This window comes from Drosophila kikkawai, chromosome 2R (genome assembly GCF_030179895.1).
Source record: "Drosophila kikkawai strain 14028-0561.14 chromosome 2R, DkikHiC1v2, whole genome shotgun sequence".
NCBI classification, from domain to species: Eukaryota; Metazoa; Arthropoda; class Insecta; order Diptera; family Drosophilidae; genus Drosophila; species Drosophila kikkawai.
This window is the reverse complement of record NC_091729.1, coordinates 23,760,638-23,779,279: the sequence shown is the minus strand read 5'-3', so window position 1 is coordinate 23,779,279 and position 18,642 is coordinate 23,760,638. Positions and strand designations below refer to the sequence as shown.

At 35.4% G+C, this 18,642-nt stretch overlaps 6 protein-coding genes across 12 annotated transcripts in view; 1 reads left to right on the top strand and 5 right to left on the bottom strand.

Moving 5' to 3' along the window:
- Positions 1-11,789, top strand: part of apt (apontic) — a 41,082-nt gene extending 29,293 nt beyond the window's left edge. For 2 of the 3 annotated variants that reach the window (XM_017169164.3, XM_017169165.3), the window contains exons 2-5: positions 9,340-9,445; positions 9,506-9,766; positions 9,825-10,071; positions 10,135-11,789. In XM_017169164.3, coding sequence (XP_017024653.1) covers positions 9,340-9,445; positions 9,506-9,766; positions 9,825-10,071; positions 10,135-10,975 — 1,455 coding nt within the window. In that variant the 3' untranslated portion in view covers positions 10,976-11,789. Of the gene's footprint in view, positions 1-9,047; positions 9,206-9,339; positions 9,446-9,505; positions 9,767-9,824; positions 10,072-10,134 lie in introns of those variants that run through there. The other variant, XM_070284496.1, reaches the window with a different exon arrangement.
- Positions 11,790-11,827: 38 nt separating this feature from the next.
- On the bottom strand, positions 11,828-13,195 carry LOC108076366 (uncharacterized). Of its 3 annotated transcripts, none has more exons than XM_070284497.1 (5): positions 13,005-13,195; positions 12,831-12,923; positions 12,696-12,771; positions 12,417-12,638; positions 12,198-12,310 (listed from the first exon to the last, which is right to left on the bottom strand). In XM_070284497.1, the coding sequence occupies exons 1-4, from the start codon at positions 13,076-13,078 to the stop codon at positions 12,447-12,449; spliced, it is 435 nt and encodes a 144-aa protein (XP_070140598.1). In that variant the 5' UTR covers positions 13,079-13,195; the 3' UTR covers positions 12,198-12,310; positions 12,417-12,446. The 3 variants fall into 3 exon arrangements, with proteins under 3 accessions (XP_017024656.1, XP_070140598.1, XP_017024655.1); XM_017169166.3 differs by having other exon boundaries at positions 12,831-12,944; positions 13,005-13,192; XM_017169167.2 differs by lacking the exons at positions 12,696-12,771; positions 12,831-12,923; positions 13,005-13,195 and adding exons at positions 11,828-12,024; positions 12,083-12,146 and having other exon boundaries at positions 12,417-12,558.
- A 1,046-nt stretch (positions 13,196-14,241) lies between these two features.
- Positions 14,242-15,047, bottom strand: LOC108076367 (uncharacterized). Its single transcript, XM_017169168.3, has 4 exons — positions 14,908-15,047; positions 14,743-14,847; positions 14,597-14,672; positions 14,242-14,539 (listed from the first exon to the last, which is right to left on the bottom strand). The coding sequence occupies exons 1-4, from the start codon at positions 15,033-15,035 to the stop codon at positions 14,330-14,332; spliced, it is 519 nt and encodes a 172-aa protein (XP_017024657.2). The 5' UTR covers positions 15,036-15,047; the 3' UTR covers positions 14,242-14,329.
- A 100-nt stretch (positions 15,048-15,147) lies between these two features.
- On the bottom strand, positions 15,148-16,092 carry LOC108076254 (uncharacterized). Of its 2 annotated transcripts, none has more exons than XR_011444488.1 (4): positions 15,935-16,069; positions 15,775-15,885; positions 15,644-15,719; positions 15,148-15,588 (listed from the first exon to the last, which is right to left on the bottom strand). XR_011444488.1 is itself a non-coding variant. In XM_017169004.3 (4 exons), exons 1-4 carry the CDS (start codon positions 16,006-16,008, stop codon positions 15,376-15,378), a joined length of 456 nt encoding a protein of 151 aa, XP_017024493.1. In that variant the 5' UTR covers positions 16,009-16,092; the 3' UTR covers positions 15,148-15,375. The 2 variants fall into 2 exon arrangements, 1 of the variants encoding a protein (XP_017024493.1); XM_017169004.3 differs by having other exon boundaries at positions 15,775-15,867; positions 15,935-16,092.
- Positions 16,093-16,360: 268 nt separating this feature from the next.
- IM18 (Immune induced molecule 18) lies at positions 16,361-17,303 on the bottom strand. The gene is made up of 3 exons (XM_017168972.3): positions 17,158-17,303; positions 17,035-17,104; positions 16,361-16,975 (listed from the first exon to the last, which is right to left on the bottom strand). The coding sequence occupies exon 3, from the start codon at positions 16,795-16,797 to the stop codon at positions 16,411-16,413; it is 387 nt and encodes a 128-aa protein (XP_017024461.3). The 5' UTR covers positions 16,798-16,975; positions 17,035-17,104; positions 17,158-17,303; the 3' UTR covers positions 16,361-16,410.
- Positions 17,304-17,438: 135 nt separating this feature from the next.
- Positions 17,439-18,549, bottom strand: LOC108076244 (uncharacterized). Of its 2 annotated transcripts, none has more exons than XM_041776926.2 (4): positions 18,376-18,549; positions 18,257-18,323; positions 17,745-18,201; positions 17,439-17,680 (listed from the first exon to the last, which is right to left on the bottom strand). In XM_041776926.2, the coding sequence occupies exons 1-3, from the start codon at positions 18,444-18,446 to the stop codon at positions 18,010-18,012; spliced, it is 330 nt and encodes a 109-aa protein (XP_041632860.1). In that variant the 5' UTR covers positions 18,447-18,549; the 3' UTR covers positions 17,439-17,680; positions 17,745-18,009. The 2 variants fall into 2 exon arrangements, with proteins under 2 accessions (XP_041632860.1, XP_017024481.1); XM_017168992.3 differs by having other exon boundaries at positions 18,257-18,326; positions 18,376-18,541.
- Positions 18,550-18,642: the final 93 nt, after the last annotated feature.

Sequence of the window (18,642 nt, the reverse complement as noted above, 5' to 3'; positions counted from 1 at the left end):
TTACAGATACAAATACCAAGGTGTGTGACATCGATAAACAAAAGAGCTTTAAATTATGTGTAGTCTTAACATTTGTTGTTGTCTCAGCAAACACACACACGCATACACACACACACTCTGCCCCGTTCCCATGACTTTAATTACAATTTAATATTTATTTAGTTCGATAAGGCCCACGGGCACCAGGTGATTATTTTTGGATACTCATGACTGCACCCAGTCGTAGATATTGTATCTTCCTCTGTGCAAATGCGTATTTGTTTTTGTTTTTTTTTTTGGGTCTTAACAGGGGTAATCAAATGCCTAAGTAAATTTGTACAACAAATCAACGAAATTGAAAATGAATCGAGTAACTGAATGTGTTCCCAATTAATAGTTAAACCCTAAATTGCTGGTAAAAGTAACCCAGATATGTAAGTTAAGGCTGGGTGGCTTCTTTAAAAATCTTTGTTAATTCCTAAATTATATAGAAAATTGCACCGTTTCCGGTGTCTTGATTTGTGTTTTTAAGCCCAAGATCTTTTACCACCTCACACGCACCCCGGGCACACCCGCTCTTTTCCAACAATTTACGTAAATTAGACACAAATACAAGGGGGGGAAATAAAAAAAAAAGTTATAAACTATACAAAGAAGGCGTCAACAACAATGCCAAATGGGAGCGTTTCTCTTGGCGTTCCAAGCGGCTTGCGTTGCGTTTGCCTTCGGTTTTGGTTTTGGTTTCGTTTTTGTTTTTCCTTTATTTTTTTTTATCAGCTCTTGGTTAAATTACCTAGAATTAGTTAACACATTTTCCGTTGCGTCTGTGCGTCTGCTTGTTTGGCATAATTAAACAATTTTGTACTTTATGCGCAATTAAATTAATTTGTGCCTTTGGCTTTAGCCGCCTTTAGATAAGTGAATAAACGAGCCCAAGTCAAACATTTAAATTGCGATTGCAGGAAGATATGGGTATGCACATGTAAAGCCCTCCCCTAAGAATCGGGGCCTATATATTTATGGTTTATTAATTGTGTCACAGATTAAAGAAACTGCAGTTTCCGCTGTTCCGATTTCGGGTTCCTTTTTTCCAGGAGCCAAGCCATTCGTTCGTGCCAAATCATAAAAGAGTCAACACAACAAATGGTTGGTTAACAGGAATGGGGCAGCCGTGAGTGAGCAATGAGTTCACCAGGCAGCTGAGATACTGAGTTACTGAGATACTCAGATACCCCAGACACAGACACTTTGAGATACTCAGATACATTGCCCAAGCAGAGTAATAATGTGCGTGGCCACTTTTTCATTTGCCAGAATGAATAACATTCATGTTCCATGGAGGGAATTAATGCCGCGGCATAACTCAAATGCCAAATGCAAAATGTAACTTGAAAGCCAAGAATTAGCAAAGGCAATTGGTTGGGTTTCTTTTTTTTTTTTTGACAGTTTTTTTAAAGGGAGTTTTATAGTGTCTGGTTTTATGATTTTAAAGGGAGTTTTTTGTTCTTTTCCCTATTAAATCTTAAGAGAAATCTAAGCTGAGAGCTAAGATCTTTTGAAAAGTAATTTTTAAGGAAAATTGTCTATATTTTGGGAGGTAATTTTCAAGTAATTAATATAGAATTTTAAAGAAGATCTTTTAAAATGCGTTTTAAGTGCTTAAAAACCTCATTAAAACGCTAAAATCTTTCTTTAAAATTCAGTTTTTCATAGAAAAATCTGAGCTTGAACTTAAATTTGTAAGAAAAAACAAATTTTCCCAAATGTACTTTGGATTCAAATTTATTCTTAACTTATTTATGAGTAAAATGGTAATTATTTTACTTTATAATTCATAAATATTTATTATAAAAGTTTAAGATATAGTAAATTTATATAAAACATCTAATTTATATTCATAAAATTCATAATCTTTCAATAACAAGCTTTATTTTCATTAAAAAACCTTATCGAAATCTTTGATAAATCTTTAATTTAAAACAAAATCCAAAATAAGAAAGACTACTCATTCTTGCAGAACCATTTCTTAACCATTCAGTGCTCGACTTTCTCCCGTCTCTCCAGCTTCTCCGAATTCCTTGCATATTCAAACCAATTGAATGGACTGATATAGCCTCCAGTTAGATTCCTATAATGAAACGAGTGTTCGTTTCATTTGATCAATTCAGCAGCGCCCAGCGGCGACTATATAGCAAATACTTATTAAGGCGCTGATGTGGTTTTTGTTGCTGCTGGAACCCCCCCTTCCACCCGTTCTGAGCACATTAAGATCAGATACAAAGATACATTATCGCTTGGAAGCTGGGATGGAAGCTTTAGCTTTTGTGGTAGTTGTAGGCGGTCGTCAGTCAGTCAGAGAGTCAGTCAGTCACTGAGTGTGGCTCTCGTTGGCAATTAAAACGCTTGAGGGGCCCAAGTCGGACTCTGGGATACATGCCACATCCATTGCAGATATAAATAAGCGATACGTGTAATTCGGGTCACTAACCGTTAACAATAAATTTCATTTGTTTAAGAAACTCCAAGCCAGCAAAGCCGCCGGCCTGGCTGTAAAATAATATCGCCATAAAAATTGACATCCGATCATTTGTAATTATTATTGCGCATTGCGACATGACAAGGCGTCGGCTACTTGCTGTCTTTAGCTGTCTTTTTGGGCGTGGTCACCCCTCGATATATATATAGTATAACCCCTTTGGATTGGTCGATACGATGGAGGAGATCGTAGCAGATCACAAATCATTCTAAATGGTTCGTGTCGTGTCTCATTCGCATTCTCCCTCCCTAATGGTAATCACAGTGCCATAATTTACATTGCGAGACGATTCTCGATTCTTTCTTTCATTCGGTTCGTTCAACTCGTTCAATCAATCTTAGATTCGGTTCAGGGAACAATTAATGCCAAAAAAAAAACTGAAATAACATTAGAGAAAAAAAAAAAAAAACCATAAGAAACCCACAAGTACTGATCATAAGAAGAGTGTGGGGAAGGGCTTTCTTTCTTCTTTTTTTTTTTCGGGGCAAGTCGTTGTCTACTTGAAGTAGAGTTTCGGTTTTCAGTTTTCAGTTTTCGTTTTAAGTCCAACTTAAATGGAACCAGAAATTATTTTGAACGCCTTCAAGTGCCACACCAACAACATTTACAACAAAAATACATTTAAAAGGAAAAAAACGAACGAACGAACCAAAGTTGATTCGAAGTTGGGGCGCGCAATCATGACTTGATGCGATTATAAAGAAGTTTTTTGTTTCGGCTTATTGAGCAGGGTCTGGGGGGAGGGGAGAGAGAGGGCCAGAAAGCATTAATGCCCAATACAAATAGAAATTAGATACACACTCATACTCTCGCACACACACTCGACAGGCACATATGGGATACTTAAACAATTTCGATATTCAAATGAATTTTTGGAAAATGACTAAACCAAAAATAATGCCCCCAAACTCTGAGCTGAACTCAACTGAACTGCTGCTTAGAATTGTTTTCTTTTCTTTAGGAGCGGGCCTGCTTAGAGAGTTATAAATAATAATAATAACAATCAAATCCGGCACAGGCAGCCAAGACAGCAGAGCTTTTTAACCCACATCAAGTCTTTCAGTTATATGTACTTGTATTTTTTAGGGGAAATGTTTATTACTTCATGGGTTTACAAATTAAGAGATTTTTAATTTTTAGGAAGCTTTTACTCTTATAAAAACTAATAAAAAGGGTATTCAAGGATCTCCTAATTAAGTTAATAAAATATATGTTATAATATGTTGGCTTATAACAAATTATTAAGAATATTTTAAGAAGATGTTTCAAGTTCAAGCATATAAATAATAATTTAAAATATATCTAATAGATGTTTTTAGTACCTAAACATTCTAGAACTTCAAACAAAAAAAACCTGCTACAAATTTAAGTCTAATTTTATTAGAACCTCCTCTTTTACTTCCTATAAAATTACACAACATGCTTTAAATAAAAATAAGCACCTATTCAAAGCACGCCACAAAGTGATTTTATGATCGCTGTATGTTGCTGCTTTTTGCTGTTCCTACACGAGTCTCCGTATGAACTCATTTAACAAGTCGAGTGACAAACCAATTTTCATTCTACGAATGGCATAAAGACAATAACAATTGGTGGTGGGGGACCATATAAGGCAGTTAGCAGCAGTCAGCAGCCAAAGCCAAAGCCCGCAAAACTTTGAGGCAATTGTAGATGGATGGATGGAATCGAGCGGAGTAATGAACTTGTCAGCCATGTTTTCAGGGTGTGCTCAAGAAAGTTGAGAGCACCCAGCATATATATGTATATAGTATATAGACAATACATAAAGCTAAATGCAGAGTGCTCCAATTGTTATATTTCGGGGGAGTGTATGGTGTGTGTGCTGTGTATGGGGAATCAAAGATAAAGGTAATCCATTTGACTTGGCCATATCTACGACTGTCACACAGTCGCCACAGTTTCAGTCTCAGTTTCTATTTCAGTTTCAGGCGGGACTTTGACTCTGATTTGAAAACTATGCACAGCTGCGCAATTTCGTATGCGACAGAGAGGCTTGTTGGGCTTTTCGCTTTTCGTTTTTTTCAGTTTTTTACGCTTTTTCGGGGCTGACTAATGAAACCGAACAATAATAATTTAGTAAGTCCAGACCTACGCATGCGCAAAAGGTGGATTCGATGGCAATGCCGATGCCGAAGCCTGGCAATTGTCACAGCACAAAACGCAATTTGTCGTCGTCGTCGTCGTTGTCGTATCGTCGTAGACGGGGAGTGGAAGTCACTGAACCCGCTCGAGCCAAGCTTTTTTTCTATTACTTTTTTTTTGTCCACCTATATTTCCCCCACTTGCTATCTTTACACGGAAAGAAATTAGGTACTAGGACCCATATACTTGGAATAATGGATATTTTAAAGGTTTTCTTAGTATATTTTATGTTAGAACCTTTTTTGATTATGTTAAAAAACCTTTTTTTATTTAAATAATAAGAATTTTGGTAAGAATTTCGGGCTTACCTCGCAGTTAAAAGAGTTTTATTTAATTAAAGAGTGTTTTGAATTATATAGAAAGCAATTTAAGCAATTTCTTCGCATATTTTGCTATAATTCTCAAGCAGTTTTAGCTTTAGAGGAATGATATTAAGCAATTTTGTTCAAAAACTTTGGCTTTCTGAATTTGTTAATTACATAAGGGATAAATATAATTGAAAATAAATCTTAAGAAAAATAATACATTTATTTAGAAGAATGCTAAAATTTCTCCAAGTGCAGCTCTCTTTCTCTCTCCATCTATATTTTTTTTTTGGGTGTAGGCCAGGCCCGCAGTAAACAAAAGCCACGTTTGACAAAGAAAAATCTTACAGTTTTTGCAGCTAGTTACAATTGTAAGTAGCACACACACAACACACACACACTCACCGGAACACACACTTATTTTGCTGACAACTGCGCAGGCGCGCGTGTGCGTCATGAAATTAGTTTATTTGTTTGCATAAATGTGCCAAAGCCCAAGACCCCCACTCTTATATGTGATTTTTGTGTGCAGCAAATTTCTAATAAATTCGTTGTTGTTTCGGCACCCGTGTCATGCACACCTGGAGCATAATTCGCCCTCAGCCAAACCAACAAAAAATACAAAAACAAAAACAAAACCGAAACAAAAACTAAACTCAACTGAACTGAGCCATGAGTCAATTTCCGTCAGCTGCGCCAGCTGAGCAGCAGCCAAGTTGGGAGTTAATAAAGATACATTTTGCCACCACACAAACTACTGATTCGCACCGGGAATAATAGTAAATAAATAAGTGAATAGGTATTCCATATGCACAACTTATAAGCGATAATGATTATAATAATGGGTATAGGAAAGCAAAGGTTTTAAAGAGATTTTAAAGGGTACTAAAAGTTAGAAGGGGTTAAAATAATATATAGATGGAATGGGTAATTAATAAAAATATATATATATATATATTATGAGTTATCCATAAACACATGGTTTAGCTTTAAAATATTATACTTTTCAAGAAAATATATCCTCAATTAATTTGTTCCCCTTAATTAACCTCTCTCTCTAGTCATCCCAGAAAAACAACTTAAAAAGATTTTCCACAATTCCTTATCCCATAATTAAGATTACCCCAGCTTCTTGTTTTCCCCAGAATATGTTCGTTCACTCATATTTCCTGTAAAGTAAACGAAATTGTAAATTTCATTCCATAAATATTGACGTTCTACCCAACGTGATTTAAACAACGAAAAATTTGGTAGAACGACGTGCCTCTCTTGAGACCATAACAGCAGCATCTTCTACTAAGGATGGCTATGGGTTGGGGCAAGGGCCCACTTAGGCCTCGGAACTTAGAACAATAAACAGGGCACAACAAATTCTTTTCTTTGATTTCTTCTTATATTTTTTTCCTCTCCCCTGATTTAACAACACACATTCAAATCAATGAATGCCTGCCACTCGAGAGGGTTCAAGGGGGGGAGCAGCTCTTTTCGGCCACTTGAGCGTTCGATGACATTTCGTTTTTAGTTTCCCTCTGTACAATTATTATAATACATAAATTTATGCTACAGCAGCAGCCAGGGTTCAGTAAGAAAAAATTTGTAAAATCATTTCTCGAGTGTGTGCCTCCTAAAAAATAAAGTTTTAACGATTCTTCAGGTTCAGATTTGGTCGGGCCGCGACCGTAGCTGTAATAATAATGTATGTGTGCTCCACTTATTACCCAAAGCCATTCCAAACCCATTCCAAACCCATTCCCGTTTACTTTGAACTATAACGCTGCCCCATAACTTGATGACAAAAATAGTAGTTGGTTGTCGTAGTTTTGGGCTACCTACTATGTTTGTTAATTTGCGGTAATTGCCCACGCAGACATGTGTACTTACTATATATACATATATATCGGGCATGGTCTATAAGTCTACAAGTCTACAAAATCTAACAATGCCTTTGCTTTATTTTAAGTCACAAGGTTGACTTTTGTGGAAGTCTCTGCTGCTGTTGTTGTGTGTGTAGGTTCGTTCGTTATTAACAATTGTTAAATTCGAGTAGAGCATGTGTAGATCCAGTAATTATTTTTCGGTTTTATACAAATGGTTAAAAAATAGATAACCAAAAGTCATATACACACTCTCAAAATCTAAACCAGTTTGCTTATTTAATTTCAATGCTTAGTCTTGAAGTCACATTGATTGGAAGTGCGATTACTTTTATACTTTTATGAATGCCAAAAAAACAGAAGGAAAAGAATTAAATATAATTTTTGTTTTTGGGGAATTTTTGTATAACATTAAGCAGATACAGATACAGACCCCAAAAAGGGCACATTCTTGACTTACCTTTTCTTTCTAGTATTTTGTAAAGACTTATTTCTGAGTTAACTTTATCTTTTCTTGACTAACTTGGCTGAGAAGGCCCCACCCTAACCAGCACTCGTCTCGAATTTAAATGATTCTCACATTCTCGAATGAATATAATGAGTACCCAAACCCAAAAAAATAAAAAGTCCAACCACCCGTTTGCAACTCATGACTAAAAATTTAAACATTACCATTAATAGTCAACAGCTATAATTAATTGTTTGCTAATAAATATCAGGAAGACTACAAATAATACAAATAATGATAATAATAATATTAATAACAATAAGCGCACGCGCCGACGCCAATGACTAAGTTTCCTTTAGGTCTCTTTGGATATCCGATAAATGCGCGTCTACATAGATATAAGCAGTATATACATACTTGTATATAAATTGTAAATCAGATACGGCATAAATATTGAACACATGGCGCAGTTTCTGCTTCTTGTGGGTGCTAAAGGGGGAACTGAGCAAAATTGAAATAAAATAAAGCACAATAAAACGTACTTAAGATTGACGATTGTGCTGTGTTTGTAGATGGGGGCGCAAAAGGCGATCAATGGAAGAGTTTTTATTTTATTTTTTGAGGAGAGACTCCAACGAATACTTAACGAGGAGTACAGTCGAGTCGATGGGGAATGTCATTAAAGAAGATGAAATGTTTTATATTTACCAATTAAAGGGTGACTTAAATTAGATATCACTTTATTTTGGCATTTAATAAATTTTAAGAGGGTTTATGTATGAATGAACATTGTGGGAATAAGTTCAACATGTTGAAAATATCAAATTTCATTTGGAAAATATCATATAGTTTGATTTATTGATATATAAAGTATTAAAAAACATTGGTTTTAATTTGTAATATGTTCATATAATAAAAAAATATATCCGATACATTTTACTTAATTTAGTTTTACGTTTTTCGATATATTATAATCATTTATCGCCTTATTATCGATTTTTTATTTATCGATTTTCGCTATAATGTAGATATTTCCCTATTTATTGCTAACCCTAGGTTAAACCCATTTATTAAATTGTATTCATGTGTTTAAAATTAATTATAAGTGAGTTAATCTTCATTCCAAAATGAAAACAACTCGCTTTAGAGTTTAAATATATTTACTTGTTTCAAAAAATACATTTTTAAAGCTTAAACATTTCTTATAAGTCACTTAAATAACTGCTATTTACTTGATTTGATATAATTGGCCGTCACAGATACTCAGATACTTGAGCCAACCTCACAGATACGTACGTTTTCGAAGCAAACAAAATGTCGGCAGCTGCTTGTATTTTGTTGCTTTATTTTATTTTTTTTTGTGTGTGAGTTGTGTTAATGCATAAATTAAAACACGTTCACATGGGTTTATTTTTACGAGCTTTGGGTGTTCATTTTATGCGATTGTTTGCATTTTATTTATACATACATATATGGCTAAGAAGGCACCTCCCCCCTACATTTCTGTCATTGTCTGCTAATTGAAAATCAATTAATGTGACTGCATCCTATAAAGCCCGCCAGTCCATGTCAAAGTCAGAAATCAGAAATCGCAATCATCATTCCAGGCTAAAATAATTCGACAGATAAATTAAAGAAAAAGAAAAGAAAAAGAATAAGAAGCTGAAACAATTCCAAAGTCTCACACCGCCCTGAATCCTTTTGTTTTCACTGTCAGAATATTAAAAAAAATCTAATTGATGTGTGCTTTTGAGAGAGTTAAAAAAACATATCTCCGATTGTCTGGGAACTTAACCAAATTCATCATTTAGGTTCATTGAATTTTGGAGTACGTCTCCAAAGCACTTTTGTGGCACAAGTTTTGCATGCTCAAGTACCTGGCAAAGCCAGCTCCAAGCTGGTAATTTGAGGACTAATCAATGGGGCCAAACGATTCTCGCTTCTCGCTTTTGATTTCTGACTTTACTCATTAACGATTTTTGATATTTTGTTCAAATTTCTCATCACTCGCTACTCGTTGTAATTTATTTGCAGGTCAACAAACAGTATACGGCCAACGATCTGGAGGCTTTTATGAAGATAGCCGCCAACTGGCAGAATTCCAATCACAATTTGCTGGAGGGCGTCGACTTGAAGACGGGTAAGTTAGCCCCCAAATTTCAACTCTTTCTCTATAATAATGTATAAAATTGATGTACAGAAATGACACAGTACATGAACAGTCCCTCGATGAACATGTACAAGAAACGTGAACGCACTCAGAACTGGAATCATCAGGAGAAGAAATATCTTTTAGATTTGTGTCGCAAGGATATGAGGATTATAGAAAACAAAAGATTAGATGCCGGCCTCACGGCTGTAAAGAATAAAGCCTGGAAAATAATACACCAAAAGTTCTCCAATCAATTTGGCACAGATCGCACCTGTAATCGCCTCAAGGAGCAGTGGCGACGCATGAAGGGTAAATTTTTATTTATAAATATGAAATCTACATAAAATCTAATATCTAATTTCTTTAGCCTGCACTCGAAATGAGATCTTGGACTACAACAATCGCTTGGCTAGGTTTGGAGCCGAGGTGGCCGATCGCAAGAAGCCTTCACCGTTTACCTTTGAGGTCTGGGATTTCATGCAAGAGGCCAAGAAAGCCTGCAAATCTGAGGCTCTAGATGGCATTGACTACTCCAAGATACCGCTGGCCTTGGAGGAGGGCTTTGAGTATCGCGAGGATTACAAATTCAATGCCGATGAACATGACATGGATGAGTAAGTTAACCCTTAAACTTCTGAAAGAACTTTAATTAAAAAAGGTTTTCTCTAATCAAGCAGCAGTCGCACCCCTCCTCAAGAGCTTTGCGATGTGGACATCAAGGAGGAGGAGACCAATGAGACCTTCAATGAGACCTACAACAATCACCATCTCAATCAGAGCGACATCCATGGCAGTGGCGAGCGTTTGAGTGTCTCGCCGAATCACAGCATCAGTCGCAATGGCATCCACGAGGCCGAGAGTCCAGCCACCATTTCTGCAGCAGCTGCCTTGGACACCAGTGGGGCCTTTTTGCCCGGCGGTAGCGGCGACATGTCCGGCTTCCAGGCCAATTTCAATATGAACAACATATCCGCCACACTGGAGGCTTTGAATGCCATTCGAACTGGCCAGTTTCCCAGTGCAGCAGCAGCAGCAGCGGCCGCCATACATCACCAGCACCAGGCACAGGCTCAAGTGGCGCAGGCCCTGCAGCACCAGCACAGCAGCAGCAGCAACAACAATAACAATAATAACGAGGATGATGATGATGTGATGAAGCCACTGGCCAAAAGGCAGCGCACAAACAGTGGCAGTGTGCTGGGTAGCGAGGATCAGGCGATATCAGTGCCTGCCTCGTCGGAATGTCAGGCCCTGGAGCGTTCTGGCAGCAGCAGCAGCAATGGAGGAGCTGCAGTCCTAGCGGGAGCAGGCACAGCCAACGGCGTGAGCAGCAACAGCAGCGACAACTTTGAACTGCGCTTGTTTATGGAAATGCAGAGTAAGGAGCACATGATGCGCATGAAGATACTGGAGGTGCAGTTGCAGGCGGCCAAGCACAGTCGCGACCTGGTGGAGATCAACAAGACGCTGGCGCTGCAGAAGCTGCAGGAGCTGGCCAGCAAGCGGTTGCCCAGTTAGGAGAGACAAAGGAGGAGCAGCAGCAGCCACAGCAGCCCATTGCCGTTTCATGTTACATTAGTTTATAGGATTTGAGAGCAGAGTTAGCCTTAGGTATTAGAGTTAAGTTGAAAACAGGATCCATGGCTACACACACACAGAGACACAAGCAACATTCCTGGCATTGTTGATCAGTATTTTGAAAGCTAGAAGCGAATCCCCCGAAACACCACAAGCACAAACAGTAAGAAGCGAGGATCACCAGGCGCTCGGAAGTATGCCATAATCTTATGATGAATCGCCTACCTCACTCAGTACCCACTCAGCACACGCACACTCACACAGACACACACCCTTCTGGCCGACCCCGACACTTGACCAAGTCAAGGGTCAAGTTTAGTTAGTTTCTAGTTCTTAGTCCACACTCTCTCCAAGTTGCTCAACTACCACCAATGTATTGTACTTATGTTCTTGACTTCAGTTAATCTTCTGCTATCCACCACTAACGATCGAAGCATATTTTAATCATTTTTATAGTCCTAAGAGAACAGAACTCTATATATATATTTGATTTTGATTTTTAAACCTACTTGTATTGTACTTGTATTTATTTTTATCTTTGTATAGACTCACTCTATATATTATATATGTTTGTTTGAATGCCATATTAAATGAAAGTTCTTTTTAATATCCTTTTTATCCCATTTGCGCTGCAAAACAAATTGTTACCACATATTATAAATACATATATGTAGGCCTCAAGAAAGCACTCAATTTATAGTAGAAGGCTTCCTTTGTGTAAAGCGTGTAAATGAAAGAAACAAATTATTTTAAATAAAAGAAAAACAAAAAAAAAAAAACAAAGAAAATAAATGCCTTTTTAAAATCTTATTTTTTTATGGTTTTTATGAGGAATTTTAGTTATCAGAAATTTTAAATTTATTGCTCTGATCTGGTGGGTTGGCTTTCTCCAAGGATTGTATCTTTGTATCCACTTTAATCATCTCCGATATGACCTCGTTTTTCTGACTGAGGATCCTATCTCGCAACATTTTCAGCTGCTCTCTTTGCTGAATTAAAGATATACTGCATAAAGTTGTATAAAAATATATATACAAAAATCCTTACCAGTTTGAGAAAGTGTATATTTTCCTTACCCCTGGCTTTCTCATATAAATGCCTAGAGGTATTCCTGCCACAAGACAGTTTAGATTTATAATATTTAATTTTAAAGTAAACTCACTGATTGCCTTGGAAAAACGCCTTTGATTTGCGTATCAATACCTGCATCAGATTTCCCACCAACTTCGGCATGTCTTTGTATATTCACGTTTCACTATTAATGGTTGAAGATGACTGGAAATTGAAATAATTTTGGAATTTACAGGAAATTTTATAGGTTAAAGAAGTAATGTAATGATAACAGGTCAACGTAATGAAGGCAAAGTGAGAGCCTACTTACTGTGCCGGCTATATTTTGTAGTTCTCTTTTTCACAGACTCTTTTTGAACTTCTCCAGCAAGGCCTTTAGTTCTCGAATTTCCACCATCAGATTCTGTCTTACCGTCTCCGCCCGGAGACTGGTCTTGTGGTCCATTTCCCTGACTTCAGCCTCCAAGGCCCGAAGATCAGCCACGATTTCCTTGATCTTGCGCTCTTTGAGCTTGAGAAATTGTTCCCTTCTCTTGGGTAAAAATTAAAAAAATATAAATATATTAATATATAATTTTTATAAGCATACAATTCTTAGGAAATAGTTGTGCTCATCGCCTTTTCCCTTTTGAAAGAGCTTATCGGATAATTGTCGCCAGTTGGTTCTGTTTATAATAATTAATAATTAATAATTTATAGCATTAAAATAAGTTAATTTCCTTACTTAATCTTGCTTGCTTTTGGGGCTTCTGAGCTTCTCAGAAATGTTATATCCGTGAAGATAAAGGGATTTTTACTCTTGGTTAAACTATAATTACTTAATAACGGCGCAAGTGGCCTATTGAGAAATCACTTGGTTTTGTTAAAAAACATTTATAATTCAACTACTATTACTCACTTTAGGTGGCGTGGAACAAGAACTTTGGTGAGAAATACACTGTTGGCCATGGTGGAGACTAAAATTCGGGTCATTGAGAATATTTAACAATTTTGATTTTGTTGTTCGGTTAAATTATAAAAACCTGACAACTTTTGTAAAGGTAAAAGTAAAGGTACAAATTTGTATTTAGAGTTTCATAGCCTTAAATGGTTGTGCTACATTTCTATCATTTTTAAAGTTTTTAAACATTAAAAAAAAGCTCACTTTGTTAAATTTTAAATTTCATATGTTGATTTGTTAATCTAATAAAAACCTGCACAAAAAAGTATTAGGAATTGATAATAATGCATTTTAGGCTTAGTTATAATAGATTTTAAGGGGTTAGGTGGAACCTCATCGGCAATTAACCTTTCACAAAGTCCTCCTGAAATAAATATACTAGAAATTATTATTTTTAATAAATAATAATGGAAAACGTATAAAAAAAAGCATTGAATAATTTTTAAGAAATTATAGATAACAAGAAGGAAAGCTAACTTTGGCCAGTCAAACAATTAAAATATATTATAACTAAGCCAAAAATGCATTAATTTCGATTCGGAAAGCAGTTTTGTGTTAGTTTTTATTAATTTAAAAAAACTGCATACCAAATTTAAAATTTTAAGAAATCAAAATTTTTGGCCATTTTTGCTAATTTTAATGATGTAACCCCTTATCAAATTTCGCAAAAATGGCCAAAAAATCGATTTCTTCCGGACATATCTAGAAAGATTCGCATGTTAATGCTGATCAAGAATATATATGGTTTATGGGGTCGGAAATGATTCCTTGACTTAGAAAAATATTATTTTGTATTATAAAATCGGATTTTTTATATTAAAAAACTTCTTAATTTTTTTAAATTAAAAATATCATAACTCGGCCGAAAGAGCATTAATTTTAAATCGGAAAACTGCTCTGTGCAAGATTTTCTACAGTTAATAAATCTGCATACTTCATTTACAAATTTTGAAAATTCAATTTTTTATCAAAATCAAAAATTTTAATGATGTAACCCCTTATAAAATGTTGCAAAAATGGCCAAAAAATCGATTTCTTTCTGACATATCTAGAAAGATTCCCCTGTTGATGCTGATCAAGAATATATATACTTTATAGGGTCGGAAAGGTCTCCTTCAATGCGTTCCAAACTTCTGACTGAAATTATAATTTCCTGCAAGGGTATAAAAAGGCAATCATTTTTAATGAGAAATAGCATTTTATTGATATTTTATAAACATTCCTTTTGGTAAGTTTTCTCTTAATAAACAGAGTAAAATAAATTGGGTTTTATTTTCTGGCTATTATTTGGTTTTGTCTTCTTTCAAAGTTTTTTTATAGTTCTCCAGTGCGGCTTTTAGTTCTTTAATTTCCATTATAAGTTTCTGTTTTGCTTTCTCTTGCTGAGCAGTGGTCTTGCTGCCAATTTTACTGAGTTTAGCCTCCAAGACCCGAAGATCAGCCACGATTTCCTTGATCTTGCGCTCATTGAGCTTTATAAATTGTTCCCTTCTCTTGGGTAAAATCAAAATAATTAAAAATATATTTACATATTATATTTATAAACATACAATTCTTAGGAAATAGTTGAGCTCATCGCCTCTTCCCTTTTGAGAGAGCTTATCGGAAAATTGTCGCCAGTTGGTTCTGTTAATAATAATTAATAAATAATCATTAATAATTTATAACATTAAAACCTAAATATTATATCCCTTACTTAATATCGCTTGCTTTTGGGTCTTTTGAACTTCTCAGAAATGTTATATACGTGAACATAAAGGGGTTTTTAATCTTGCTTAAACTATAATTACTGAATAACGACCTATTAAGAAATCACTTAGTTTTGAAAGAAAAAATGTATAACTCTGCAATTATTACTTACTTAAGGTGACGTGAACTAAGAATTTTGGAGACGAAAATTCGGGTCATATTTAAAAATTTTGGTTTTTCGGTTAAATTATAAAAACTTGACAACTTTTGTAAAGGTAAAAGTAAAAGTATGTATGTCATTAGATAAATTTTTGTAATTAATAATATTGCATTTTAGGCTTAGTTATAATAGATTTTAAGGGGTTAACGCAAAAAACGCTTCACAAAGTCCTCCTGAAATAAATATACTATAAAAGCTTTTATTTTGTTTTTATTTTTCATAAGTAATAGCATTTTATTGATATTTTATAAACATTCCTCTGGTGAGTTTTCTAGTAATTTATCCAAGTAAATTTTTGTCACTATACTTTTTCTTACAGAAGATGAATGGGTTTGAATTCATGTTTGTATTTACTAAAAATTTATAGGATTTCTGTAATATGTTATAGCAGAGTAAAAAAAATTACGTTTTATTTTCTGGCTAATATTTTGCTTTGTCTTCTTCCACTGACTTTTTATATTTCTTTAGTGTGGCTTTTAGTTCTTTAATTTCCACCAATAATTTCTGTTTTACTTCCTCTTGTTGGGAAGTGGTCTTGGGGCCAATTTTACTGAGTTTAGCCTCCAAAAGTCGAAGTTCAGCCTCAATTTGTATGATCTTGCGCTCTTTGATCTTCATAAATTGTTCCCTTCTCTATGGTAAAAAAATTATAAAAATAATATAATATATTTCAAAGGTATATACATACAACTCTCAGATAAAAATTGGCCTCATCACCTCTACCCTTTTCAGAGAGCTTATCGGATAGTTGTCGCCTGTTGGTTCTGTAGGTTTTTGAGTAGTTAATTGTAATTAAACCTATTTATTTATTTCACTTACTTAGTCTTGCTTTCCTTTGGGATATATCTGTTTCGCAGAAATGTAATATTCGTAAAGATAAAGGGGTTTTTACTATTGGGTAAGCTGTAATGGCTGAAATAAGGCTCAAGGCTTAAGGCTTTTTTTTTGCTAAATATATAACTCTGCAATTATTACTCACTGTAGGCGGCATTGACTAAGAATTTTGGCAAGCAATACACTATTTTTCATGGTGGAGATTAAAATTCGTGGCATTGAGAATAAATAAATTTAGATGGATGTTGTATTTTGGTTAGTTTAAAAAGTTATGACTTATTTGGCAAAGGTAAAAGTATAGGTAAAAGTTTGTATATAGAGAAATCTATTAAAAATTCAAAACCTCAATGGATGTTGCTTAAGATTTTCTTAAGATTTTTTTGTTTCTCTCCATAGCGAACGAGAAAAAGAGAGTCATACAAAGTACTGCATTCCAAAGTTTCTCCTTTCATTTTTAAATAAATGATTAACCTTTTAAAAATGTAAACAAAGCTTAGCTCAGTTGTTTACATTTTCATCCGAGGGCTTTGTTCTCCTCTAACTGATAAGACTAAATAAAAAATCCCCTATCTCTTGTGCTATTCCAAATATAATTTATTATTGAATCACTTTGCTATATTTTCAGGCGTACATAGTCTTGGGACCTGGCCTTGGTATAGGTGAATCGTAGATAAAGGGGCGGGGTTGGGGATTTGGGTTCCTGAAGGGATTGCTACCGGGTCCATATCCAGATCCAGATCCAGGTCCAGTGTGACGAGAGGGCGTGGCATTGCCAGGAGCAGGCAGGCAACCCAAAAGAGCCAGGATAAGCAGGCAGCAGAGTCCAAGGAACTTCATTGTAAAGCAAACGCTGAGATGTTTCTGGTTGTGAATCTCTCGGAGATTGAGACTTTTATAGCCGTTGCTGCTGCTGCTGTTGCTGCTGCTCTGATGGGGAAGCCCTCGGGGGGATTTTGCTTGCGCTGAAATCACCGACTTTGGGTGATTTCTTATCACCTGACGGGGCATCGTTCGTTGATTTAGTGCTTTCCTTGGCTTTCCTCTTGCCCTGCTTTTTGGGTTCGGTGTATAGTTTCATGTCAAACTCAAGGCCACGAATGCACCGGGTCAGGTCGGTGACCATATGTTCCACGCGTTTCTGTTGAATGCAAAGTTGACGCCATTGGGTGTCCATCAGGCCAAGTTCCTGGAGAAGTTTTGGATAACTTTTTTAATTGATTATAGTTTATATATTTAGGGACTTACATGTCTCATGTCCTCCAGTTTCAATTGTTTTCTTGTAAGGCCAAGATCGGGCAGGATAACCAGGTAGCTCCTAAAGATTTTCAGGCTAGTAATATCTATAAAATAAAATATAAACCCACCTACCTTATGGTATTTGCTCTTAAATAGTTTAAAACAGATCGAATTAAGTGGTTCATGGCTGCTTTAACATTTCTACTAAAAGAAAATTGAAAAAAACCTAAAATTTTATATTTAATGATTAAAATTTGATGTTTTTTAAGCACAGCCCACTTATCCATAACTTGTAAAATATTTTTATATTTTTCTCAAGAAAAAAAAGGTCTCTACATGTCAGTAATCATATTTGTAGAGCCAAAAAGTATGCTAACCCTTTTCCCAAATCCTAAAAAATAAGCAATGTAAACTATAAGTAGATAAATTTTAATGTTTAAATAAAACAAACATAAAAGGAAATAAAAATTTATAGGAACTGCCTTAACTCCCCGAGGGCTTTTTCCAATTCCTTAAGGACTACTAAAAGTTTTTTAACCACATTTTTGGACTCGTCCGGGGGGCGTTTCTTTTTGAGACTATTGATTCGATAGTGAAAGGACTTGATACGTGCTGTCAGCTTTATGATCCTGGCTCTTTTATTGGCATCAATGTTCTGTTGTGTTTTCAGGGATAAGCATTAGTTGGATTTTTAGAAGGATATAGTTTAAAAAACATACCTCATGCTTAGGTTCGATGCTTCTAAAGACACCCTTAAAGGAATAATCCCGTTGATTTCCGTTTAAGTTTTTTATAAAATTAAACACATACAAATTTGAATTTGGACTGTATCTAAACCAGCTTCTAACCAGGACATCGCTGAACTTAGCCAAGTGAAAGGTTTTACCAGCCCCCCGGAGCATAGTGGCAGCTGGCAGATCAAATTTTGTTAAAACTAATCATTGAAAGAAATTTCCTAGGCTCGTTGATATATATTTTAGGATTTTAATTTTTCATTCTTAGCTTTCGGAGGGCAATTTTTAAATCCTTCAGGATCTTGTTCATCTCTTCTAGGGCCTTCTTAGCGTCCCCCGACTTTAACTTTTGCATAGCCTTGATTTTCACTTGCAAAGCCTCGATTTGTGCGGTTAACTCCATGATCCTGGCCTCTTTTCTTTTACTCACTTCAAGTGATTTCTGGCGGCAAAATGTTTTTAAGTATGAAATATCCTTTTTATGTCGATATACATACAACACGGTAGGAATCAATGCCTTTGTCATCCTTGCTGCCCATGGAAATGTCACCAAAGGGTCGGCAACTTCTATGGGAATATAAAATTTATAAGGGGAATTGATTTTTGAGTTACTTACTTAAGTTCGGTTTTAGCTAGTAAATTGGTGGTTTTAACCAAAGACAATAATCTATATGTCCTCTGAAACATAATACTAATTTAACAGAAAATTTTAAATATTTAACAAGAAATTATTTGGTGATGTTTTCCCAGGTTACTCTGTTTAGTTGGATTTTTGCTTAATTAAATAAAGAAATTTACTAGCGGATTTTTTTTTATTTATTTAACATTTCCATAATCCAAACCTAAAACCTATCCCAGTAGTCCTAATCCCTAATGCTACAAT